This window comes from Ambystoma mexicanum, chromosome 9, assembly GCF_040938575.1.
Source record: "Ambystoma mexicanum isolate Mex_15411 chromosome 9, UKY_AmexF1_1, whole genome shotgun sequence".
Lineage (NCBI taxonomy): Eukaryota > Metazoa > Chordata > Amphibia > Caudata > Ambystomatidae > Ambystoma > Ambystoma mexicanum.
In genome coordinates, this window is record NC_090931.1 from 396,923,325 (window position 1) to 396,950,908 (window position 27,584).

The following is a 27,584-nucleotide window of genomic DNA, read 5'->3' on the forward strand; positions in this document are numbered from 1 at the left end:
TTGAGGTATTGTCCTCATCAAGAACAGTTGCATTACAAATTATGTATTGCAGCCTGGCCTCAGATTGTTCAAAATCTTTATTTTGCTTGTCATCCTCATTTGGTTTTCTCAGACTCATCAGTGGATGTGGTCGTGGTTGGGACTCTGAACTTCCTGTATACTGCCCAATTGCAATGTGATTTGTTTCTCCCACCAATGCATGGATTCAGCGACTCTTTCCCTTCTGCTCCAGACAGAGTGGACTGACCCTTTTCCTCCTCCAGCTACAATACTTGAATGCTTACGCTGTTATCTTGCACACCATAGTGATGAGTGGCAGAATGTATTGAATGAGAAATTAATGGATTCTGAGTACCAGATATAATTCTGGCTACCCAGTGCACAAGGCAGATGATGTGCATGATGTAAAACATGCTCAAGCCTCATGCTCCCACATCACCCTGGAATGTATTTGTATTCCGGACATGTTGGCACATAAATGGTAAATTGTCCAGCCTGTTTCTCAGCAGTTGTCTTTTGAGTCAGGAATTATTTATATTAATTGAAATAATCATGCAATAAATATAGATTTGAAATCAGAAGATCTCTATTTTGTTTTCAGAAAGAAGGCTTTTTGCTGGTTTTACCCTTGGAAAGATTAAGCCATAACTAGGCTAAACGTCAAAACTTGTCAACATGTTACTGTGAACTATATACTCTGGAATAATTGCAATCCAGTGCAAGTGTTTAAAAAAGGTTATACATTTTTTGTGTTAATGAATTTAATTCTGCCAGGTTTTCTAAATAAATTGTACAGTTCATTGTACAGTGGTAAGACAACAGGAAGATGTTGTCACGTTTGTATTGCATTGGAGAGAATACATGTGTGCCTGTGTGAAACCTAGGCCTTTTTTTCCCGATTTAGGATTCTCAAATTTAGGTGGCTAAATTTGCTTGTATCCGTACCACTAAAAACTGCACTGTAAAACCTAGGCCTTTTTCTCCCGCTTTAGGATTCTCAAACTTAGGTGGCTTCCACTGGTTTTTTTAATTTGCTTGTATGCGTACCACTAAAAACTGCACTGTGAAACCTAGGCCTTTTTCTCCTGCCTTAGGATTCTCAAATTTAGGTGGCTTCCACTGGTTTTTAAATTTGTATCTATCCGTACCACTAAAAACTGCACGGTGAAACCTAGGCCTTTTTCTCCCACTTTAGGATTCTCAAACTTAGGTGGCTTCCACTGGTTTTTAAATTTGCTTGTATCTGTACCACTAAAAACTGCACTGTGAAACCTAGGCCTTTTGCTCCCTGTTTAGAATTCTCTAATTTAGGTCTTCTCTCATGTCTTAGAACGCCCTGTGCTTTTTCTGAGCTCACTCCCTGAGCACCGTCGTCTTGTCCCATAGCTCTACCCACTTGCCTCTCAATGTCTTGTCTGTCTACCCTTGGGACCCCCCTCCTCTCCCACCTACTCTATGGTGCTCTCTGTCTCCCCCATATTTTCTAACTGCTTCTCTATTGACTATACTGCTCTCCTCACTAAGTCTGGTAGGAAGAAGAATAAAAAGGACATCCTGATCTCCAACCCAGGCCTCCCTATCGCCGACACCTACACCAGTGCCTCCGAAACTCTCACCGACATCCTCTTTCTCCTCCTCTCCCATTAATGGTGGCACCCGTTGGGACGCCCTCCTGCCCTCCTTCCTATCCTCTAATGTCATCATTAAGTCTACTCTAATGGGACCGTCTTGGTCCAAGGCCAACCGGCCAACCTTCATCTTTTTGATAGACGCTTTCCACGCCTCATCAACTTCCTTCCCTCTCCTGCTGTCCCACCTCCCCTTTCCTCTGCTACCTTGCCTTCCCCCTCCCTCTCTGCGCCCTCCCAGGTGCTTTATACACTTCCACAGGGTGTACCTCTGATCTGTACCCCTGCCCGGAAGTCCTTCAAGAATGGCAACCTTCTCCACATTGCCACTCTTAACTCCTGCTCCCCTGTCAAACATTCCTCTGATATCTGCCGCCTTCTTGAAGAACTTGACCTTGATGTCCTCGGTCTCACCGAGACATGGTTTACGGCCAGCTCTGTCACCAGCTTTGACACACTCCTACCTGATGGCTACAAGATCCTCTCCGTGCCCAGGCCCAACTGTGCTGGTGGGGGTGTAGCACTTATCTTCCCGGAGTGGATTCCTGCCTCTGTCACTCCTACGCAGGCCTACTCCTCCTTTGAATGCCTCGTCTGCAGGCTCTCTCTCTCCCCGAGCCATTGCCTTACTGTGGCCACTATCTATCGGCCACCTGGTCAGATTTCTTCCTTCCTCTCTGAGTGGGCTGACCTCTCCTCCTCACTCCTGGCCTCAACCACTCAACTACTCCTTCTGGGAGACTTCAACATCCACCTGGATGCCTCCTGTCCTCCCTCTGGACTCTTTCGCGACCTCTGCGACTCTCTCTCACTCACCATTCTCCCATCCGGCCCGACTCACTCTGCAGGGCGCACTCTCGATGTTCTGATCTCTTCAGACCCTCCCCTCTCTGTCCCTCTCTCCACTCCTCTCTCCTGGAGTGATCACTTTCTCCTATCCTCCCACCTCACCCTCCCTACCCCTCAGGCCAAGCCACCTCCCACACTGCCACTCACCTTCTCGGTCATCCAACCCATGAAGCGTGTGTCAGTTGAGGCTTTTGCTGCCACCTTCTCACCCCTCCTCACCCTCTGGCTGACTCTCACCCCGACACAGCCCTCTCCACGCTCCACTCTTCTATATCTGATACTCTTGATATCCTTGCCCCTGTCGTGAGAATCTGCCTGAAGCCCAAAGTGAAGTGTAACTCTTGGTATGACTCAGACCTCATCACCCTAAAATGCAAGTGCAGGGTGGCCGAGAGGAAATGGCGCACTTCAAGTTCATCCTCTGACAAACTGGCCTGCCACCTACTGCAAAGGCAATACCGGCCCTCCGTCCTCACTAAGAAGAGAGCTCATATCCAAGCCCGTGTCTCGGAGGCATCTAACAACTCGGCTGAACTCTTTAAAATCTGTAAGGAACTGGCCAATCCTGCTGCAGTCTCTACCTCTCCTGTCCCTTCCCAAGCCCTCTGCACGGCACTGGCTTCCCACGTCACTTCTAAAACTCAGGACATCCTGTCCTCACTCTCCTCCGCTCGCCTTCCTCCCGCTATTCCCTGCTCTTCCTCTGGCCCTTCTGCAGCCACCCCTCCTCCCTCCTTCTCTGCCTTTCCTATTTTCTCTGCAGACAAGGTTTCTAGACAAGTCCGATCTATGAAAGTCTTGTCGAAACAGGTTCACCCCTGTTCCTCCAATACTATCAAGGACCACATCGATTCTCTGGCTCCTGCCCTGGCTGATTTCTGCAATCACTCCTTTGCCACTGGAATCTTCCCTTCCCCCCTGAAGCACTCCCTTGTGCACCCTCTTCTTAAGAAACCCTCTGCCGACCCCACCTGCCCGGCTAACTATCGCCCAATCTCCATCACTCCCTTCCTGGGCAAGCTCCTGGATAAACTGGCCATCTCCCAGCTCGATCTCCACACTGAATCTGTTGGTTGTCTTCATGACCATCAGTCTGGCTTCAGAGCTGCCAGAAGCACGGGAACTGCTCTCCTGAACATCTGTGAAGACCTGCTAACCAACCTTGACTCTAACACCCTGTGCGTTCACATCTTGCTTGATCTCTCTTCCGCCTTTGACACTGTCAACCATGCCATCCTGCTCAACCGTCTCCGTGATAAACTTGGTATCACTGGTCAAGCTCTGGCGTGGCTGACTTCTTTCCTCTCCAACTGACACTCCCAGGTCCAACTTGGGTCCATCCTCTCTGACATCTTTTTCTCTACCTGTGGTGTCCCCCAGGGATCTAACCTCTCTCCCTGGCTGTTCAACCAATACCTGGCACTCCTTGCCCACAGCATTGCTACTCTCTGTCCCAACTTTCAGTGCTATGCGGATGATACCCAGATCATTGTCAGGCTACCCTCGTCCTCTGACTCCCCTTCCCTCATCTCTGACTGTCTGTCTGCCATTCAAGAGTGGTGTGCTGCTAATGACCTCTGCCTTAATGCCAGTAAGACTGAGATTCTACTCATCAGCACACCCACTCCCTCCTTCCCTGCAGCTCTATGGCCGGCCTCTCTTGGCCCTCTTCCTACTCCCACCTGCAAGGCTAAAAACCTTGGGGTCTTCTTCGACTCTGCACTCTCCTTCTTCCCTTACATCTCTGACGTCTCCAAGAAGTCACAACACCAGCTGCACCTCGTTAGAGGTATTCTTCCTTTCCTCTCCTTCCCCCAGAGGCTCACTGTCTCCAGAGCCTTGGTCTTCTCTAAGCCGGACTACTGTAACAGCCTCTAACTACATCTGCCTGCCTCTACTCTCCGCCCTCTGCAACTTATCCAGAACAGGACTGCGAGACTTGTCCTTGGCCTCAAGCCCAGGGATCGTATCTCTCCAGGACTGGAATCTCTTCACTGACTCCCAGTGGCTGCGAGGATTAAGTTTAAAACTCTCTACATTGTACACAACGCCTTCTGGGGTGTGGAACCGCAATACCTTCAACTCTCTCTTCCTAAATATCTTCCTTCTCGAGCTCTTTGCTCATCCGCCTCCAACTCCCTCAGGGTCCGTCGCTTCTCCAAGCAACGAGTTGGTGGCAGATCACTCACTTCGGCAGAGGCCTCTCTCCAGAACAGCCTTCCTGCCTCTCTGAAACTTGAGGAGAACCATCTCCGGTTCCAGAAGTGCCTCAAAACCTTCCTCTTTGCTTCTGCTTTATCTCCGCCACTCCCCTGCTGAATTCATGACCGTACCTTCACTGGGCTACCTGGCCACCCTTTCTGATCTCTGGCCCTGGCCCTGTCAAATGCCCACCTGCACTGCCTCCCTGGCAACCCCTGCACCTGGGGATCGCTGTTCTGTATCCCTACAGTCCCCCAACCAGCACGTATATCTGCACTTCCTTGCACTTGCCACCAGCTAGCCGTTTATTTATCTTTATTTATTCCACTTCCCATGTACTGCACTTTCCTGTTTTATTTATCTTATTTATTCAACTTTCCCAAGAACTGCACTTTCCCCTCCCCCTTCCCCCCCACACTTTCCTTTACCCCCTTCCCATGCACTTGCACGATCTGAATGACACCTGGCCTAGTAGGATCGCTGTCTGTCTTCCCTTTGTTCCCCCCCTTGCCTCGTCGCGCCTTGAAACACTTGTGTATAGGTGCGTTATAAATGCCATATGCCATATCATATCATATCATAAATGAATGATTTAGATTATTTTAGATATTACATTTATTTTTGGTCACAGTCAGTGGTTTCACAAATATGAAAAATGCATAGTTGTATGTGAAAAATACATTCAGGGTGATTAGCTTATGTGATATCCAATTTTAACTTGAGTTGAATAAATGTTTGATGGTATGGAACCATGTGATGTCAAATGCCATTAATACCACTTGTCCCTTGGGATAAACGGAAGTGATCCTTTGTTTGTACAAACACCTCTCTCCCATAGCAACAGAGAGATAGGTTGCACGCTCAGTTACACCTATCGGATGGTAATTTCTTGCCTCCAACTAACACTGGGATTTTCTCCTACCTGGTATTGTAGGGGGAATTAAATGCAAATGAATACTGCCGGAAGTCAAAGTAAGGGGTGCTGAAAAGTTTCATTGGTTCTTCAAGTGTGACACAAACGATTCAACTGTTTGGAGAACTACTGCACCAACCAACCAAGTAATTAGGCATTGCCTTTTATAATGAACAACAGCTAACATAAGAAATGTAAACTGTCTCAATTAAAAGCTATAGGTGCCAAAATAATGCATCATATTACTGAGTAATGTTTTGAACAGTCAGACAACTCTGAAAAGAGGAGAACTGTACCTGCTGCACTAACTAATATAAGTAAGAGTATTGGTGAGAAATAGAACAACATGTCAACACATACTGGTTTATTCCATATAAATCACGTAACTGAATTTTGAATATGGTGCATGGCATCTGCTTCACAAAACATCATTCAAAGTACTTTCCCTGCTGTATCTGAAAAACAAAGCCAAAATGTGATGTGCTCTTTCAAGAATATGTATAAAAATATAGCAGTGATATTTTATAAATGTATGTGGGGAGCTATGATAATTATTCTAGGGTTTACATGTCAAATATTTTGAAGAGGGAATACATTATGGTAAATGTGTAAGTTATGAATGGTTAACTCACATGGCATTGGAAAATTCACGTTTTGATGTGTTCACTTCACTCTGCTGTTGTGCTAACTTCAAGTTGACCTGGGTTTCAACAAAGCGCAAACAATACCCTCCCTCACCTTTGAGAGTCTTCTGGGGACTATTCTTATAAAAGCAAACTGTCATACCAAGAAAATAGAATTTGCGTTCTTCGGAGAAGATAAACATCTAGAGTTGCCATAACGTCTATTTTACAACCCAGCTTCAAAGGCAAATCTATCTATTTAAAGTAACACTTTTTGAACTTTGGCTGGCATAAAACTGGCCATCTGGAAGCTAATGCAATGAGAACAATGGGTCCTCAAAAAAAGGCCTGCTCGATCATTAATACAGGCCTCACAAATAGCAGGTTACATATCGCTCATGTGCTGAGCACTAAGCCCCAAGTTAAATTATGGGTCATGCCCAATCATGCATTTCTCTTGGTTTGAACACCACTTTAATTTACCATTGACTTTATACCCACACAACTAATGCTCTTAAGTCTGGAACTATAAGACTGTTATACATTAATCAGAAATTAGCAACACAAATGTAATTAGATTAACCCTAAAATCATTTCCCTTAATGCCTTGGATGCTATGGAATTGGTAGGTAACTGTCATAAAGGAACGCTCATTTCAAAGAGAAAAATCCTAACATTTGGTGTGAAATGCAATAGTTTTCTATTATATCTAAAGTTCAGTGAGATTTGACTGCATACAATAAATACAAAACGGCTTTCCTTGTGTTGTAAGTGCTGTGTAAAATAAGGAATATTTCCCAGCGCTGACATTGTAGCATTTAATGCATGATAATTAAAAAGTACCCTAAGCGCCATCACTGATATAGTCAACATTCAAACATTTGACTGTGGTTCGAGGGGCCCTGTACCATGGCCTAATGAAGACTTGTTTGAAAACATATATTCTGTGAAGGCCATAGCTATTTACTACTGAAAGGAAATTTAGAGTAATTTTAATTGAGTGATTTATCTTCCCATAAAAATAGTCCAAATGTAAATTCCATGCATCCCCTCTTTCTGAAATTGCACAGCGAGATTCATATGTGGTTCGGAATGGGCGCAGTATTAATATTTGTTCAATAGAATCTGAAATCCATTCTCTCTGTTTGGGGTGGGTGAGCTGAAATTAAGTTGTTCTATATCAGTGACACTGCTTCCCTAACCTGAAATCGCAGTTTGATGTGATTCATTATGAACTTATTTTAAATGAGACACACATATTGGCCGACCTCAGCATCTTATTTACATGGGAAATGCGGGCCGTGCAACAGCATTTGTTGGTAGTACTGGAGAAAGCCAAAGATCTATGCATTATGTGCAAATGTAGTTTTATGTGCAGTTTAAAGATGCTAGCATTTTAAAGAAAGTAAATAGTTTTTCAAGAATCCTGCTATTCTTATGACCCATCTGCCGTCTTGATCATTATGCGGCACATTTAAATGGCCGATAATGGGCAAAGTTGCAATTAGAATGTTTTAGTTATTCAGACCTATATCTGTACACAGAATTGATAATGGAAATGAGGACTCATGTGTGAGAAAAAGTGAGATAAATGCAGGCAGGGCATTTTCATTTTATAGGCCCGCCATCTGTTATTGTGTAACATTGTTGTGACTTCCGCTGCATGAAGCTGGAGACCACCTTTGCTGTGATTTCACCATTAATTCCGTCATTTAAATAAATTTGAGTTTTGATCAAATCGCCTGTTTCTTGTGTGGTGTGACTGTATAACTAAGGAGGCATTTGATCAAGGTGTCCATATGACACGCTACACAGAAATTCATTGAAACATATCTTATAGTATTCTCCCTGGCCTTGTTTTCATACAAATATGGCACTATTAGTAACAGTCACTGTATTGTAATCTTCTGCCTTCAACAAATTCTGCTTTTCCCCACAAGTGGTCACCTTGACAAAACCCCAGTTGAAATTCTGCAATGTTTGATTTGACAGAACCTGCTGCAAAAATGGCTAGTTTTGTTTGCTTAAATAGGTTTGGCCATGATTAGCTACAAGATAATGGTATCTGCAAGATCCAGTTTCTTCCTAAAGTGTTAACTAAAAGCAAAGTAATGTCCTGGTCTGGATTACTATTGCTGTCTGCCCAGCTCGGCTTTAGTGGCGCCTATGGCCCAGATTTGCAAAACGTTTTTCAATGGAACTTGCCCATTGAAAAAACATTGTAAATCAGGGCTGATGTATCACAACAAATAAAATTATGTCTCAGTTTATTTTGTTTTCCTGCCTCTTGTACACACATGAGTTAGATGGATGAGCTATTCTTGTAATTTAAAACATGTCAACTCTGTGCTGTTTGCTATTATCGGGCCAGACCCGTTCAGGTGCATACTTGGGATTTTATTCTTTATGTGTAATACATTGCCTGCACAAAGAAATGCAAGTATTGCAGTTTTTATTTTAGGTTTGTGACAACATAATTCACGAGGCCCTAAGGTGGAACAATGTAGTTCCCCTTACTATACAGCATAGGCAAACGTGTCTGACAATTATCAATGTAGCCTTCCATAATTCTCCACAATGTTTAGTACCTGAATTCTAAATAATGCGGAACACTTGGTTATTAATGAGCTTGTATTATTATCCTTTATCTTTCTTTGGAATTAGATGGACATTGTATCTCTATTCCATATCTATTTCACATTGTACCACTGTAGATCTGCTTGCTAATGGAATACAGCAGTGCTGTGTTTGTGAAGTCCATTCCATGTGGAGTCTACCATCCTTATTTTTCCTTTTTTTTTCCAGGGGACGGTCAAGTTGATTTCGATGAGTTTATGACAATCCTCGGGCCCAAACTCGTTTCCACGGAAGGGCGAGATGGTTTTCTTGGTAACACAATAGACAGCATCTTTTGGCAGGTAAGAGCCCCTTGCCTTATGCTAATTGTTTGTTGTAAGGCACCAGGTCTTTAGAAGAAGCAAGCAATATATTATGATAATTAATGTTGAATTTGTGCAGATAATTAGAAATGAATCAATGTTACAGTCTTTGATTATCCACAGTGTATCCATTTAATTTGCTATTAATAGATATATGCTGTTATCGGATTGTGCACAGGGTACACTTAGCTTTTGTAACGGCTCTTTTATAATCGTTTATAGTCAACAAAGAGGTGAACATAATCAATATGTAATACAGCGTCTGAAGTTATGGGATTGGCAAAACAACTTCAATCATTTGGAAAAACTGAGAAGCTATGGATTCATTTCACACATCCTATATAGCTACAAAAAAACCCAAGATTATTTGAACCTATGCCCATCTGACAATCTCAGACGTTTCCTACTATTATTGCGCATTAACCATCTGCCGGTATTAATGGTCAACGGACATGAACGAGCGATCCCCAAAGAGGAGTGATATTGCCGGATATGCAAAAGGAGAATGGTACCTGAAACTGCCAGACATGTTTTAATGTTATGTCCTAAATTAGGCTTGTTATATATTATAAATTATGGTAGTTATGTACATCATTTGAATTATATCAAGGAGGACGAATTCTGGTACATGTGCTTGAACACCCAAAATCCCAGTCTACATTTAGCACTATATAGAGTGTGGTGCAATGTAATCAATCGGTTGAATAAATAAATACGAATGTTATTAGACATGAAGGGGAGCCCTGTACAAGCTGATAAACTAATAAGGACTACCCATTAACAATATATTATTAGACAGGGATAAGGTGGTCTAAGAAAACAAAATTGTCCACTAAGTATGGAAACTTATGACAATAAGGGGAGGAATGACTTTTAAGTACCAATTGAAAAATGGAAAAGTGGAAAACATAGTAAGACTTGGGTTAGTGATTGAAGAGTATGTGTACATATGTGTATGTGGATGTGTACACTATTTCCCTGATCCTTGATCTATTATATCGATCCATTATAGATTCATTGAATGCATTGTATTTATTTAAATGAAGTATATAATGCTATGTTATATTTTTTATGTTTAATGTTTATGAAATTCTATTTATTTTTTATTTTTATGACTTTATTTTATTGTTGAAAATATATGTGTAAAGTGTTTGTTTATAAAACTATATCACATTAAATAAAAATAAATAAATAAATATGTAATACACATTTATATACAGCAAATTGACCTCTAACGATTAAATACAGTTCTTTGATTGTCTCGCCAAATACTTTCATAATATAAGACAGCTAAAAATAAAGACCCACAATATTGATACAATTTTTCAACTATAGAGTATCAAGTCCCAAAACCTGCACTTTGTCACTTTTGCATAAAACTACTACGAATTCAACAAATGAAGCCAAATTGAAGTTGTATTTTAGGAACAACATTGTAATAAATCTTTGCAATTAAAATGTCTAATGGTTTATGTAGTTGGCAGAAACTAATTGCACCGCTTAGAAAGTCATAATGTGTAGCTGACAAGTTCCATCATACACTCCAATGTCTTCCATTGTGTATTTAACACTTATTGCATGGAAAGAGCTATTCTTCTTCATTTAAAAATAAATGCATCTTGTTGGATAGAAGGAGTGGGTGCATATGATCACTGACATGTTTCCCCTTCACAGGTACACGCTGTAATGTAAGGTATTGTGAAGTGGTCTTGTGTAGTGCCACATCTGCAATTTTGGCAGTGTTGGAGCAAATGTGATCCCCCAAATCCATTCGCTCATGGGGATTCCAGATTTACACCTATCAGCATATTGAAGATTATATCAGCCCCCTTTTGGAAATTACCAAAAGTTGAACCCCACCCACTCCCTAAGTATTCTCTCAACAGTTGAGCACCCATATAAGTGAAACCTTTAATGAGATGGATATGAACCGCACAAAAGAATTGCCGTAAGGGCCGATTGTCACAATTGCATTCAGCGAATGGAGCAGAAGACAGCAACTAATTTAAAACAAAATAAAAAATGAACAAGCATTTATCTTCTTATCGTAGCTGCAGAAACGTCAATGTGGGCACAGCATTAAAGTGGATGCTGGTAGGAGTGGGCGTCAATGATCTCAGTCATTGCTACATCATGCATAGGATGTGCAAGTCCATCTACTCCTCTTTAGAAGGCTAGATTCATCAAAAAAAGTGTGTTTGCTATTAAGCTGGGGTATATTTCAGATGCTTCATAGTTTTGCTACTGATAATCCTTAACCAACCAGGGTCACACTAGATCACCTGAGAATAAATATCACCCACCCAGTCCCACACCTGAAGATTAGGTTCAGACACACCCACCAATCCAAACTATACTCAATAGGATACAAGTGGATCAGCGCATCACCACCAAAACAAGTCAGTCCTCGAAGAACCAGCAACATCTGAACCCACAGGTTTACAACACTAACGGAATCATAAGTACCTGAACCAGGATACAGACGCCACTAACCCAACCCTCAATCTTCTGCATACTTAAACCCACACAAAACCACACAACCATCTCTCTCCCAGCAATCCACACGCACACCACATCAACAACACATAAACCTCACCCACAGCACTCGAGGCCTTCATCTGATCCGATACTAGCACCAAAGCCCAGCACTTGGTGTATACCGAGCTGAAGCTGCCAACAGCACACCACTTCTCCCACACTCCTTCTCCCCTCCTCCCGACTAACCCTACCCACCCTTCCTGTTTACAGATCCGCCAGAGCGCCTGGGGACCAATTCCGTTGGTGACGGGGCGCTATACAGTACCGCTAACATAACATAACATAACATATGAGTTGAAACATTTCTTCAAAAACAGCAAGTATGTCCATGGGGCTTCTGCCTTGGTGTTTCTTTACTCATGGTATGTTTTCGCGATGAGATAGGGGGTTGCAAATCACTAGGAAGGGGAAACAGCCTGAATGTACATAGTTGATTGAGGAGGTGGTTTCAAAGTATGGGTTTGTGGGGGCATAACATCTGTCTTTTTGGTTCATGTATTTGGTCACCGGTTTTGTGAATACTGGAAGGGGCATGGGTGAGCATAGGTGTTGGTCTTGCGATTAGGGCACAATGTTATTGTTGATAATGGGAAGAGGCAACACCACACAGGCACATGTCTACCATGGTTTTACACAACTAGTAGCAAATTACTTTTTGGCAGGTTTGGTGAGCTGTATTTACAGAAACCTCCTTAGAGATGTGCATAACCTGTGAGGATCATTGCTGACCATCCTGTAAGCATGTGTGCTCTCATAAAAACAATGTGATAAATAGTGGGGAGTCAAAGTTTCACATGTTTTTGATCATTTTCCTGTAATTTTGGCAAATTATAAATCAATTCCAACGTACACGAATAACATTGAAATGGTTTGCACATTTGCCATGGAAAACCAGCATTTCTGGACTGGCGCTCTTCATAAAATAGGGACTTTGTCAATGTGTTAAATGGTTGCCTTGATCGAAGGAGCACTGTTTAAGAGTTGGATAAAAAAAATGAAGACTGACTGACTGGTGTTAATATGTAAACTGCTTAAGTGCTTGGTCAAAAAGGTTAAGAGCAAAAAAGCACAGAAATTGTGTGTGCCATGGTCTCTGGATCTCGCACAATATGGGGAGCATAGGTGGGAAATAGAAGTTGTAATCAGCAGCAATGCAGGGTTATGGAGCAGGGACCCTGCTACTTCCAGAATTAGAACTCTAAACTTTCTAGAATTTAGGATCAGCATTCTGGAATTTCAAAGGGTCGCACATCAGGACTCTGTCAGGGGATTGGAAATAAGACCTTATGATGGCAGTCATAACACAGGGATGTTTAGGGTAGGAAGGAAACAAAAAACATACGTATCAAAATAGTGAATGCAGCTAAAATGGAGTCAGTGAAGCTCTGTGAAAGAGGTCACAGGTGGGAAGTGGTGGGATGTGAGAATCAAAAAAGGTGCCCCTGTCAAACTCTGTTTCTTGCTCTGGTAACTATGCTTGATGTGGGGGTTTGGAGCAGGGAACCAGAAATCATTGGTTGCTAAAATAAATAGCACTTTTAAAGATGTTAAGCCGAACTCTAGAATTTCAAGCAAAAGTCAATTCTCAGCCAGGTTAATGTACGTAAGATCACACAGTAGGATCGGCGAAAAATAGGCATGCTTCGTAGACGAAGGAAAACAAAAAACAATATTTACTGAAGTATTGGGCAGAGGAATATTTGATGCCAGCATTGAAGGGCAAAGAAGGTATGTGGCGAAAGAGAAAGGATAGTTGTGGACAAAGAGAGGTTCCATATCAGACAATGCTTCGTAGTCAGGAAAGTGGCTTGATGTAGAGGAGATGAGGTGGTCCCCGCTCTCTTGCTCTTTGCATCTGTTATCATTGTTTGGCAAGATATGAAACTGGCAGACCTAATATCCCTAAGAATTTGTGAGAGTTTCTGAGAGCGCAACAGTTTTGGACTTATGTGGAAACTAAGGAGTTACAAAGGGCACCCTTGAGGGGTCTGGCCCAGTCCACGGGTCACTAGTCTCACGATGTACAACACACAATTCAAGAAAGGAGTTGCGATAATACTTTTGATGTTTTGCCCAGCTTTGGGTGAATTCAGGTGTGAAGAAGGTCCAGGGAGAGAAACCTAGACCTAACCTGGGTGTCACATATACAAACCTAGACATAGCCTGGGTGTCACATATACAAACTATGCTGACGATACCCAGGTTCTCATCACCCTATCAGGGTGCTATGATGAGGACTCCATCAGGATCAACAACCTATACTTGGAGATCCAAGCCTGGATGGCAGAGCATGGCTTATGCCTCAACGATGAGAAAACGGAGCTCCTCCTTGTCGGCTCCCAACCACGGCTAAACAAACTAGACCCCCGTTACGCTTCTATCAACATAGACGGTAACCTAATCACAGTAGCCAAAGAAATCAAAACCCTTGGGGGTCTATCTAGACTCCACTCTCTCGCTCAAAATACAGGTGAACTCCACAGCCTCATCCACAGCTTATACAAATAAGATTATCAACGCCTGCAAAACCTTCCTATTACCCTCCAGTTGCATTACACTAGCCAGAGCGCTAGTGCTCTCAAAAATTACTACTGCAATACTCTCTTTCTCAGCAGCTCAGAACGCAATCTGAACAAACTACAGGTACTTCAAAAAAATGCCCTCAGAGCTGCCCTGAATATCCCACGACACGCCCACATCTCCAGCATCAGACAAGATGCACACTGGCACCCTGTACGAGACAGAATCACTCTCAGATCCCTCTTCATCGTACATAAATGCCGCTCCATTGACGCGCCCAAATACCTGGCAGACAAGTTCCACAATCACACATCAACCAGACCAACTAGAACACCATATTCACACTGCCTATCCGTCCCCAAATTCTCCCTAAAAAAATCAGGTGGTCTCAGCTTCCCTTTCCTAGCTGCCAAACTATGGAACGCTATGCCATTGAACCTTAGAGCAGAACCTTCCTTCTGGACTTTTAGAGCCAAAACAAAAACATGGCTTTCCAACAAAAATTCTGCTTAATGTACCTCTTCTCCTCATACCCCTTGTCGACCATCATGTAACCTGGTCTACTGCACTTACTGTTGTTATATCTTAGTCGGTATTGTATGATTGCTGTAACCTTCTCTAAGCCTCCGGCGCCCGGTTACCCCAGGGTTCGGCGCGCGGTACAAATAAAGAAACTAAACTAACTAAACTAAACTAGGACAGGGTCTTCCTTGGCAAGGTTCAGTAGACAAAACAACAATGTGAAGTGGTGACATGTCAAAAGCGTTGAACAACCAGAATAAGGAATTTAAGTATGGAAACAAAGAATGGATGCCGAATAGGTTAGAAACTAACATAAGAGAGGTACTTAGAAGTCATGTTTGGCCTCACCGTTTCACCACTATTACTAAGTTGTGATGCACACTGTCAGCCAGTGGCAGCTCTTTTACTAGGACGGCCCAGTCTGTATGGTTTCAGTGAGAGATGTACACATTTAGATGAACATTCCAATGCATGTTAACAATTTTAATCTAAATGTACATCTTTCACCTAAGCACAGTGCCTGGCAATTCACCTGAGCTTTTTTTTTGCATGGGGGATGGTGCCACCTGCCTCTGAGCAGGGACACTTTACCCCAATATGTATTTTTTTAAAATTAGCAAAATACGTCTACCACAATAATGAGAGGGCGAGGGCATGATGGAAGTTTAATAGAGCATACACTGACTGACAGGAGAAGTCTCCTCCCCTGTCATTGATCTTTCTCAGCGCAGAAGATAGGGCTATCCAGTCATGTGTAGCAGTGGCGGTGTGCTGTGGGTGTGAGCAGGAAAGTAAGGTATTCATGTATATATGTAATGTGTTTGATGTATGTGTGCATGTGATGCAAGCTCTCTGAGTGTGCATGTATGAACATGTCTGCGTGTCAATGTGTGTTTTTTAATACTGTATGTATCCATGTGTGTGTGTGTGAATGAGAGAGTAATGTTTTATGTATGTGTGTGGATGAGAGCATGTGTGCTGTGTGTATCTTTGTGTGTGTGTGTGTGTGTCTGCAGGTGTGAAAAGTGATCAGGTCTCTAATTTTAGGGCAGAGATGGGCTACTGATGGCATGGAATTTTCTACTGGTCATTAACAGTAAATCAAACAGTATAAGTGTTTTTACATGTCTAGTCTGGGCCTGCATTAGTGGTGCTATTTTGTGCGTATAGTATTGCTGTGCATGGCATTTTGTACTGGGCATCAAAGGCGAAGCAAACATGATAAGCATTATTACATGACTAGACTGGCCTAAATTGATGCAACCAGTCTGAACATATTTTCTTTAAATGGCATGGCATTTCTTATTGGGCATTAAGTGTAAAGCAAACATGATTAGTGTTATTATGTGCCTAGAACCTCCTTCATTGTTGTTACCAGTCTGGGTATGTATTCATGCTCTGGCTGGCACTGACATCAAGAGTAAACCCAGCATGATGAGTTCTCTTACATGGCTAGACTGGCCTACATTGGTGCAGCCAGCCTGGACATGTATTTATATTGGGGCATGGCATTTTTACTGTCAAAGCCAACAGGAGTATGTTTTTAAGTTTTGATAGTGACATATATTTTAGCAGAGCCATCATGAACACATTTTCTTATAGCAAAGCAAATATTAATATGCTGTTACATGGGAATACTGGCATATACTTGTACAGCTAGTACGGAAACATATGCACGTATATCGGCATATATTTGGGGAAAAGGCATCACACAAATGATTTGGAAAATTCTCCTGTGCACTGTTGGTAATTTGCATCTATTGCATTTTTACATGAGTTGCCCTACAAAACCGATTGCAAACAGTGTGATATTTTCCCCAATATTTTACAGAAAGTGTGTTGTAAAATGCACCATTTCAACCCATTATTTGAAAGGTTTGTTGTGTTGGGAACCTCCATGAAAACCTCTGTATTGCGTTGGGCACCCTCACTATGCTGGCTCGCTTCAGCATCTTTGTGGTAACATTACCCACTCCAATTGAGAAACCACCAGCCGGCACTTTTTTCAGCTCCCAGCATTATTTACTCCTGCAAGCAAAACGCAGAACTGTATTTTTGGAATGTTCCGATGCTTGTTAATGTGTTCATGCTGTTCCTTAAACCACTGTTAGTGCCTGATTATAATTGGGACTTTCAGGGGCGTAGGAGACACATAAAATCTGAGGAGGGGCAGGGGACACCTTGAGGAATTTGCTGCAGACACAAACCACAGAGTAAAATCTGCCCATTTATTTGTAGTGAGTGATGATCATTCAAATATTTTTTTAAAAACAAATATTTTTTGTGGCGTTCATTACGCATGACAAATTCTTTTGCTATTGTTTGTATGTCAACTAGATCCATTATATCTTTGTCTATATTGCACACACAAACACGATTGAGGGGCTGATTCATGGAATTATTTGCGCTGAAAAACGCGGATTTGTGCGCCATTCCGCCCGCAAATCCCTGTTTGACAAATAGGGATTTGCAGGCAGAATGGCGCACAAATCCCCGTTTTTTGGTGCACAAATTCCATGAATCAGCCCGTGAGTCTTATCTGAGTCATAGGTGTACGCAGCGTTTTCAGTCATCGCAAAGCAGTAAATCTCCTCTCAGCCTCACAGGAAGATACTGGAACAGTTAGGAGGATCTGCAGTAGCTGCTCCACCTGTGCAAATAAAGCTCTTTCTTTGGAGGCATCCTTTGATGTCTACCAATTCAGAGATGGAAGAATACTTATGGACGCTTGATTATGTTGTTAATTGTGCAGAGAGGAGGAAATATTCGATGTCTGGGTACTTAACAATATTTTCAGTAATTCTGCCTGTTAGAAGCAGCTGTGCCATGTGAGATGGCGTAATGCCTACTGCAGGAGATTATTTTACATATTCTTCTCAATTGACTTTCGTACACAGCTGTTGGAAAACGATCAAGAGTGTTCAATTTGATTTTTTATCTCTTCTAGTATGCGGCTAAGGCCTTCACGTACTCCTGCACTAATGCCATGCTTAACCAGTAAGTTAACACTCCTAACAATCTGAGTTTCTGAGCAATGTTTTGCTTAGCAATGAATTAGGAGTATGCACCCATGATTTCATTAGTTTAAAATACAGACCCAGAGCATGACCCTGGGTTAGAAACTCGGTAGGGGCTAGTCCAAAATCACCCCACATTAATTCCATAGGGGTGATCTGGGGTAATCTCAACAAAGGTCTCCAGCACTTTTCCTCAAATTGTTCAGAGTAAAAACGGCCTCTTAAGGCCCACACTGCAGACACAGATATTATCATATGCGTTATTTTAGAATTGTATATCCTGTTAAGGATGGCCTTAAATTATAGGCACAGTATGCAATATAATAGAGCTGCCTGGCCTGCATGTACTGGATAGATTTTTCAGAGGAATACTGCCCAAATGCAATTTTTTACATAGTGCTCAGTGCCACCTTGCAGCCACTTCATGGCACTGTACAGGCATTTCTTGGAAGAGCTTCAATACATTAAAAGCAGAAAAACCAGCTTTATACTTGACATGCTCCTTTCAGGAGTGCTGATAAGCATTTGATCGGACAGAAGAACATTTCTTTCTACAATTCTAAAATAACGCACATTATCATATGCGTTATATTAGAATTGTATATGCTGTTAAGGCTGGCCTTAAATTATAGCCACAGTATGCAATATAATAGAGCTGCCTGGCCTGCATGTACTGGATAGATTTTTCAGAGGAATACTGCCCAAAAGCAATGTTTTACATAGTGCTCAGTGCAACCTTGCAGCCACTTCATGGCACTGTACAGGCATTTCTTGGAAGAGCTTCAATACATTAAAAGCAGAAAAAACAGCTTTATACTTGACATGCTCCTTTCAGGAGTGCTGATAAGCATTTGATCGGACAGAAGAACATTTCTCGAATGCTCTTTTCATGGCTCTATAGAAAACCTTTCAGACTGGCTGCTATTAATTGTATTAGACTAAACTAAACTAAAGATTAAACTACCAATGGGACAGTATCAACGACTCTCTCAACATGACTGGTACAGTTTTAATAAAACGGTGTGGCACTCCACATCGAGCAGAGCCTTTGCTGCTAAACTCTGCAATGGCACCTTCACAGCACATCTGGGTGGCTGTTTTTTCAATGCTGTAGCACTTAACCTTGTGTCTCAGAAGTGAGCTTGTGATTGAAGTGCAAAGACTCTGAACTTCCTTTTCATCAGGTGTGATTCATACATGCCACACCACACAGTCCTCTCGTTACATAGAATCATTACAGAACTATTTAGTATTACGCAGCATAGGGCTGTCATTTTGTTTTTAGCCTTGCAGGGTTGCATTAAGATTGAGTGATATATGTTTCCCCCACTATGCTAGATAACGAATCTGGGCTTATTTTCACTTTGGTGTGATGTGCCTATGCTTTTTAGCACAGAACATAAGGAGTAATGATATATGGCTTTTAAACTTGTATCTCCTACAGATGTCCCATTCCTGTAACACACACAGTATAGCACTGAGCTGCACTACTTAAGGGAACAGCACAAATAAAGCTCCACTTAAAGTGCATTACAATCAGGGCTAAACATTACAAGTTACAAGCTATTAGCCAGGCATTAATAGTCACTCGACCCCCAACCCCCATTTCATCACATACGCACAGCACTCTATTTCCTACTCACCAAGAGTCCATTATCACTAGTCAATGGCTAGTGAAAGTTTTGAGGCCTGCTAACATTTGTTGACTGACGTCATATACTTGTAAGAATTTGGACCTTTTTCAATGGTGTGATGTGTCTCTCATTTCAGCCAGAACAAAGAAACATTTGATAGTTTCATGGTACCGACAAGAACGGTGGTCTATCAACCAAGCAGACTTCCTGACACACTTGCTGCAGTCGAAAGCGTTCACTTATTAGCTACACTCGCACCATGACTGCCCCACTCTGAAGATTATTCCACCAAATGTGATGCTTACATTAATTGCCAAGTGCTCTCATCGAAGCCAGGTATTCCACAAATTCACATCATTTAGCAGGCATGCCAATAAAATATAAGCGTCCTTAGATATTGCTCTCATATGCTGAAGTAAGCAAATCATTTAATTTTTCCAGGTAGTTCAATCATATGGCATCTTCTCCGATCATATAGCAGGTATCATCATCAAATGATCAGCGTGTGCTTGGCATTTCCATTAAAGGTTAAGTATTTGCCCCATATGCCAACCATTGTCAGCAGATACCCAGGTGCTCACACCACACACAGGGTATTGTCAAATGCTAGGTGCTCTTATCCTATCCCAGCCAGGCAGTTCTACCCCACCACTCAAAACTAAAACACCACAGAAGCAAAGCTCTTGCTCATGCTTCAGGAGATGCTGTAAACAGGAGATAGAAGCAACATGTATTTATGTATTTATTGTTTGCTTGTAAGGAGCTTATACAATAAGAATATACTGTTTCAAAACAACCACAAGGCAAGGAGGGAGGGAGAGTGGGAAGTACATTATAGCAATTACAACACAATATTTAAGAGCAGAGGGGGGAGAAAGAGGGGGATGAACCTACTATGCCTCGCGAGTATTCAGAACGTGAGTATTCAGAACATGTATGTGTCGCAAGAAAACTGAGACAAGAAGACCAACTCAGGTTTGCCAGAAGTGCTGGCCTGACAGACTAGCGGGCACCGGTTTTGAGGGCTAACGCGCGGGAATTTTGTGACCTAGGTGCACCTGGCGGGCCACATCTGGTAGCTTTGATCATAATGCTGGCGCAATGGTATTTAAAAACACAAAAAAATACACCCACATTCAAGCACTAGTTTGTTGCAATAAATCATAATTTGCAATTTCTGTTTAAGGGCCATATTTTTGGTACCTGGCCTTTTTTGTCTGCCACAGACCTATCCACAGAGAGACAGGGAAATAAATCTGCTTTACACATGAAAATGCACGAGAAGCCAGTGTGGTGCTGTTTGCACCCCTTGTACTCATTTGGTCAATACTTGTCTATTTTTGCATACCAATAAAGTGCTTTTTAGATGCATTTGACAGGCAATCCCAGCACAGGACATTTGGCTGAATTGTACACAGTGTACCCACTGAATGCAGCTTTAACAATTCATGCGTGATCCCACGGAAATACTGTACTGGTAGGCACTGTCCTAACGGTAGGAACCTAATCTGTTCTTGGAACATGCTCCAGCCCTGCACAGTGTAATAGCGAGGTGAAGAGAGAGGGACCAGTCCCTCGGGAGGGGCTCGGGAGGGGCTGTGTCTTGGGTAGGTCCTTCGTTGGAAGGGGCGGGCGGGGATGTGTATGTCATGGCCCAGAAGCCTGTCCCACTCCCTCCCCTCATCTTTTTGTCTGTTCAGCACTGCACCATGGCGGCCATGTAGGACACGGGGATCCCGCTCAGCCCTGACAGACACAGAGCGGACAACAACAAAAGTTGCATGACAACATTATTCGAAAATTTGATTTTCCAAGAAAAAAAGGAAAACACAGATCTGCCCCAGGCTTTCACACTGCACTGCATGGACCAGTCCTGTCCTCACCTGAAATCAATGTCAACTTGTCAAGCACAAAATCAATAGTAGTGTGGCAGCGCCCGACACGCGCGCTAGCCTGAGCCCAGGTCACTGCCTGCCTGCTCCACTTGCTGTCTCCTCAACACGTGGCAGACTTGGCACTGGTTGCCCCCGCCTTTGCCCTCCCCCTTCCCTGGGCTGCACTTGCGCTGTCTGTATTGCACTGCGCATCATGTGATTCAAGCACTGGGGGAGGGAGCAGCAGTCACTCAGAAGCAGAGGGCAACTGTGGTTTACTTCCGAGCCCAGGTGGTGTCGTGCCCCTCAAATGCATACACAGAAAATAAATATCTTGGGACGGTTTACAGAAACTTTTCACCAGTGTAAGTGCAAAGTTGCACGGTATTAGCACTAGGTTAAACTTTGCCCTGTTTTTTTTTTTAAACAAAGGGACATATTAGAACACTATTGCACTATAACATGTGCAGTTTGGCATGGTATAAGCACTGGGGCAAAAATTGCCCTTCGGCAAAAAAGATACATTTTGACTGCAGGGAATGGTATTAGCACTAGGGCAAACTTTGGACTGGTAACAAAACGCATTGAAAATGCATCTATTTTGCAATATGGCCATTTTTGCCCAGGTGTTTATACCATGCCAAAATGCACTTGTCATGGTGCAATAGTGTTCTAATATGTCCCTGTGTTTTTTAAAAATAGGGCAAACTTTGCCCTTGTGCCAATGCCGTGCAATTTTTGCACTTGCACTGGTGTACAGTTTCTGTAATCTGGCCCCTGGCAGGCAGCGTAGCCCTGGCACATGCAAAGCCTTCCCAGTTGGAATGAAAAATAACCCCTTTCCCTCGCTTCGCTTCTCATTGTGGGGGGGATACATGACTTTATATCCCCCAACTTAAAATTGTGGGGGGGATTTGTTCCCCCTGACTCCCCTGTTTCCTACACCCATGGGGACTTTGCTTTAAATATGGTTGGGCATGGGGTCCGGCAGTTGTGTGCCAGTGTTTCTGCAATGGAATATTTCCATCCAGTGATTAAACATACCCAGAACCCGGTGTACAGCTGGGAGAATGAGGAGAATGCAAACTAATGGGGTACGCTGGAACTATGAACTTTGCAACATTGCGTATTGTGCCTCCAAGTCACACACTCTGCGAAAGATTTAAAAAAAGGCTATTAAATGATTCTGGGGATTCCTTTAATCTTCACCAGACACTCTACGTGTCACTATTAAATTACAGTGATACCCTATGGACTTTATTGTGGGTATCTGATCTTTTGTACTTCACAGCATCATTTACATACATAGCTCTTTTTCCTCACTCGAAATGGACATTTAGACCCTGATTCACAGAGTGTTCTCCAATGCATTGCGCAATTATAAAAAGCTTCTGTAAGTCAGGTCTTTAATGAAGACATACAGCAACTATTTTGGCCCCATGATAACCCAAAGATGCAGCCAATGGTGCTGTTTGTCATGCCATCACTATGTGTCTCCTTGTCATACACACGGGCTCATCACAGCTACACATGCAAGCTCTGCTTACAAAATCAATAGGGTTACCGGTCTAGAAGAAGGTCCATATTCTCTTACAGGCTGGTCATTTATGGAGTATACATGGGTTATATGTTAGAACACTGAGCAAGGAAGTGTGCAGCACTGGGGCTGTGCACCCACTCTTTCCCATCAATAATCTCAAAATATTATGTTTCCTCCCTCGAATAGTAATTATAAGAATGCCTTTTTCAGTATGCACCTTCTATTGCAGGAGCAAATTGTGCAAGATTTTGCTGCACCTTCTAAGACCTAAGTCCTGCATTCATAACAGGCATACCAGGAGTACTGTTTGCCGCTTTCCACAGATCTCAAGGGTGCACTGGGACACGTTAGCACGGGTGGAATTGTTAGATTGCGTTACAAGAGATTGGCTGGTCCTTGTTACTGGCTCCAGCTCAGTAACTCTGCAAATCGCTTGATTTTTTTCTAACTTTACCGCACACTTGCCCTCCGGCGCCACTCATCAGTAACGTAGGTAAATACTACTCTTCGGCTCCCATATGGACATCATCAATGGCACTTTGCAGTTACCTTGCATCCCAAGTAGACAGGAATGGCTGCCCTACAAGGTGTTAATCCACGTTACCGTAGATTTCATGCAGTGCCATTTCACCTAATGAGATTTCACTGAATTTATTTCACAAAAAATGGTAGGTGACATGGTATATGTGTAATGCATAATAGGTGGGGTGTGGGGTAAGGGTTTACGTTAGGGTAGGGAGAGTTGAGGGGGGTGCAGGGGATTTCCCCCCGCATTATAAAAAAATAATAATAGAAAAAGTAAAAAGTTAATTTTGTTTTTCGGTGAAATGAATTCGGTGAAATCTCCATTAGGTGAAATATTTTCGAAGAAATCACACCCATCCGTTAATCCATGACTTCAAGATGAAGCTAAAATGCTGTAGCCTGAGGCCACTACAAACCAGAAAATCATGTTCATAGTATGTCATTTTTTCTGTTTCTGCCAATTTATAAATATTTGTGTTATAATAGACTCTTAAAACCTAGCATGCACATTCAGACAGGGTGCTGGTAGGTTAGAGGCACTGGTTGAAGCACTAGAATGTCATCATTCGCCTAAACACATACATGTACCTATTTCATTCCGTCCTAGGCAGCCAGTGCTAATAAGGGAACTGGCAAAGGCAGACCCTATAGTCCCTCCACACATAAAAATAATCCCCCAGATGACCAATGTTCTTTAATATCTGTGTTACAGCTGCAGTGGCCGTTGATGTAAAGACTTATTCTCAGCATATATGCAGTGCTTCATGTTTGTTAGATGATCTGTGTTTGCTCATCTTTGAATGTTACAGTTACTTTTTTGCAAGTCAGCCAAAGGGCTGTGAGCCATTCAGTAATAACGTCAATAGCTGGGGAGAAGATTTTCCCCACATCAGCAAGGCAACAGGCATCTTGCATGATCAGTCACACTTGATGCTGCTTTTTGCATCCAAAAATGGTCTCCTATTTCTGTTCCGTGTATTTGCTTAACAGCAATCTGAGGTAACATTGCCACTCACCTGGAGCTAACCCCCCAGCCCTCACGTCACACTGCCCAGCTTTGAGCATAACTATTTAGGGCATTGAGGATACTGGAATTGCAGACACTAAACACATCCCTTCCAAGTGTTCATACATCCATTTAAGGGCCACCCCATAGTGTTCCTGCACACTCATTCTGAAGACCCGATCTGTTGACAGCACCAAGTTCTGAATGGTGGCCATAAAGTTCTGTCCTACTTAGACCATACCATGCAAACAGTTGAACTTCATTGATAGACCAATAGTAGGATGTGAAATAGCTACCGTGAAATTGAACCAACCTGAGAAGAGGGGCATCTTGTTAAAGAACAAGTACGTTTTGGTGGTCCAAAATGTATCCTGCTTGTTCTTTCTCCTGCTCCTGCTAGAAAACAATTCTTATTCTATGAGCTTTGTATGAGTTTGTCATGGGGGTATGATTGTATTCCTTAAGCAAATACATTTTGGAACACATGAACAACATAGAGCCTTTTCATTGGCCTCAAGCCCAGGGATCGTATCTCTCCAGGACTGAAATCTGGCTCCCAGTGGCTGCGAGGATTAAATTCAAAACCCTCTGCATTGTCCATAAGGCCTACTGGGGCCTGGGGCCTGGGGCCGCATTACCTTCAACTCTCTCTTCCCAAATATCTTCCTTCTCGAGCTCTTTGCTCATCTGCCTCCAACTCCCTCAGGGTCAGTCACTTCTCCAAGCAACGAGTTGGTGGTAGATCTCTCTCTTCAGCAGGGGCCTCCCTCTGGAACAGCCTTCCTGCCTCCCTTAAACTCGAGGAGAACCATCTCCGGTTCCCGAAGCAACTTAAAACCTTCCTCTTTGCTTCTGCATTTCCCCCTTCTCCCCTGCTGAATTCCTGGCTGAATCTGCACTGGTTACCTGGCCACCCATTCTGATCATGGGCCCAGGCACACCTGCACTGCCTCCCTGGCTACCCCCACTCCTGGTGACTGTTACTCTGTATCCCTACAGTCCCCCACCAGCACTTATGTTGCTCTTACCTTGCACTTGCCACCATCGGGTCATTTTTTTATCTTATTTATTCTACTATCCGTGTACTGCACTTTCCCCTTTCCCCCTCCCATGCACTTGCGTGATCTGAATGACACCTGGCCTAGTAGGATCGCTGTCTGTCTTTCCTCTGTTCCCCCTCCCTTGCCTTGTTGCGCCTTGTAACATATGTGTATAGGGGTGTTATAAATGCAATATCATATCATATCATATCATATCATTTTAGAGGGAGTCCTCGCACGATATATTTAGAGCAATCAGGATGCTCTTTTCAGATTTGCCAGATTGTCATATAAATGTGCCAGCTTTGGACCATGACACTTGAATCCCCTTGTGCTATGTTGCCACTTGCCAACAAAATACCTCTGAAAGTTCTAGTTAGGTCGTCAAAAATTACTAAGAACCAAGATCAAGATGAATTAATTGAAAAGTACAGTTTGCGTTCCCTGCAGGAAAGTTGAAGGCATGGGCCAAACCAGTATGTTGCAAGCCTAATGTCAGAGTGAAGAAATAGTGGGTAGGAACTGTGTGATCACCTAAGGGCATGACTATGACTTTCACCTGTGGTGTTTAATCAAAGACCAATCCAACAGAACTGAAGGGCCCATTGGAAAAATGACTGCAGGCCTTTAAAAAACCTTCACGCGGAAAATGGGCCTATTAAGGCAGATTGTGGGGGTTTCTGCAAGTAACATAAGGAAGCACTATGTGAAAAGGCCAAGCACTGGAAGTCTAAAGACCTATCTGTCATTACAAAAGGGAGGGTCAAATTGAAATGTAGCCTTTTAATTCACAGTTGCAGAAGTAGTTTAAAGGCCCCTTTTGCATGAAAAGCAGGATTTTCAAACACTGACACTGAAATTTTGCATATGTGTTTGCAGTTTTAAAGCATGACATGAGAAAAATTTTCCCCTGCTAACATAATGTTATTAGGAAAAAGACTTTTCATTACAAGTGTGGAGGTCTGGAAATAAGGGTGCCGGTAGCAACGTACTGGCACCCTTTCTGGACTGCAAGTCTTTCCACAGGGTATGTTGTCCCCAGCAGGTCTCACCTGCCAGCACAATGGTCCTGGTAGGCAGATTTATCACAGAAGCACTGGCACCATAAGAAACAGTGCTGGTGTATCCATCTACCCACGCCCATGGAGTCCTATGGGACTCCACAAGAATGGGGAACAACATTTTCCGGCGCCTGACTTCCCAATCTGCCAGGAACTTGTATTGTGCCAGGGGCTCTGGGATATCAGGTGCCGTAAAAGTGTTACGAGTCCAACGGCAATCCACTGGTAGCACCAGTGGGTTACCAGCAGACTCATAATGAGGCCCTAAAGTGTGTTGACGAGACGTAAGGTATCACAATACATATATCATACTTCATATGCCAAATACCAGCAACAATTGAAAAGAAAAGGCCAGTTTGTTTCCATGGGTCACATGTACATTTCATTTAGGCTCAAAGCAGACCCTTTGGCTTGTAGGGCAGCCTTCACAAAGGCTTCCCCCACTGCAAGCCTGTTTCTTGCATCCCAGATATTTGCAACTGCAATACATTGTATCCTGCCCTCATGGCCAAACCTATTGTCTCTTAGGGCTCATTTCTGTGCAGCCACCCTCTTCAAACAACAGGATGGCAAATGGTCTAGGCAGTGTGTGATTGGAATGTAGGAGGAACGGTGCAATCAAGGGAAGTTGAACTCTGAGAGAAAATACAAGAAAATAGGAGGTTTGCAGATCAAAATGGTGGTCAACTTCAGAGAACAGGTCACATGCTGGCCAGGAATGGCAAATGGCCTGGAGACAGGAGAGCTCCAATGTGCATACACATGAATATTTCCCATTAACCCAAAAGGACTATTATAACTTATGCATTTTTCTCAGCAACCACAAGTCATACTGCATTCATTTATGTGTCATTTTTAAGATCATTTCGAGGGTAATTATTTTGAAATATAATTCATCCACCCCTGATTTAGGGAATTGTACTGACAAGCTAAAATGTGTTACTGGCTGCTCTGCACATGTCCCGAATGTAAGAGTTGGCGGACTATTGGAGGGTATTATTAGGTATTTGGAGAGTAAATTACATTTTCATAACTGTTATGCTTTTTCTATAAATAGTGGAAAATTGCAACACGCACGTGCAACATGGTCCAGACCTGGCGGTCCTTTTATTCAATTCCCCATGATTAGCCGAAGCAGACTAATATTATATGT

At 42.9% G+C, this 27,584-nt stretch overlaps 1 protein-coding gene across 1 annotated transcript in view; it reads left to right on the forward strand.

Annotated features, from left to right (window-relative positions):
* The window catches only part of CALN1 (calneuron 1), a 2,795,902-nt gene that overhangs the window by 1,731,541 nt on the left and 1,036,777 nt on the right, over window positions 1-27,584 (forward strand). The window contains exon 4 of the mRNA XM_069614884.1: window positions 9,021-9,133. Within this exon, the coding sequence (XP_069470985.1) occupies window positions 9,021-9,133 (113 nt within the window). The remainder of the gene's footprint in view (window positions 1-9,020; window positions 9,134-27,584) is intronic.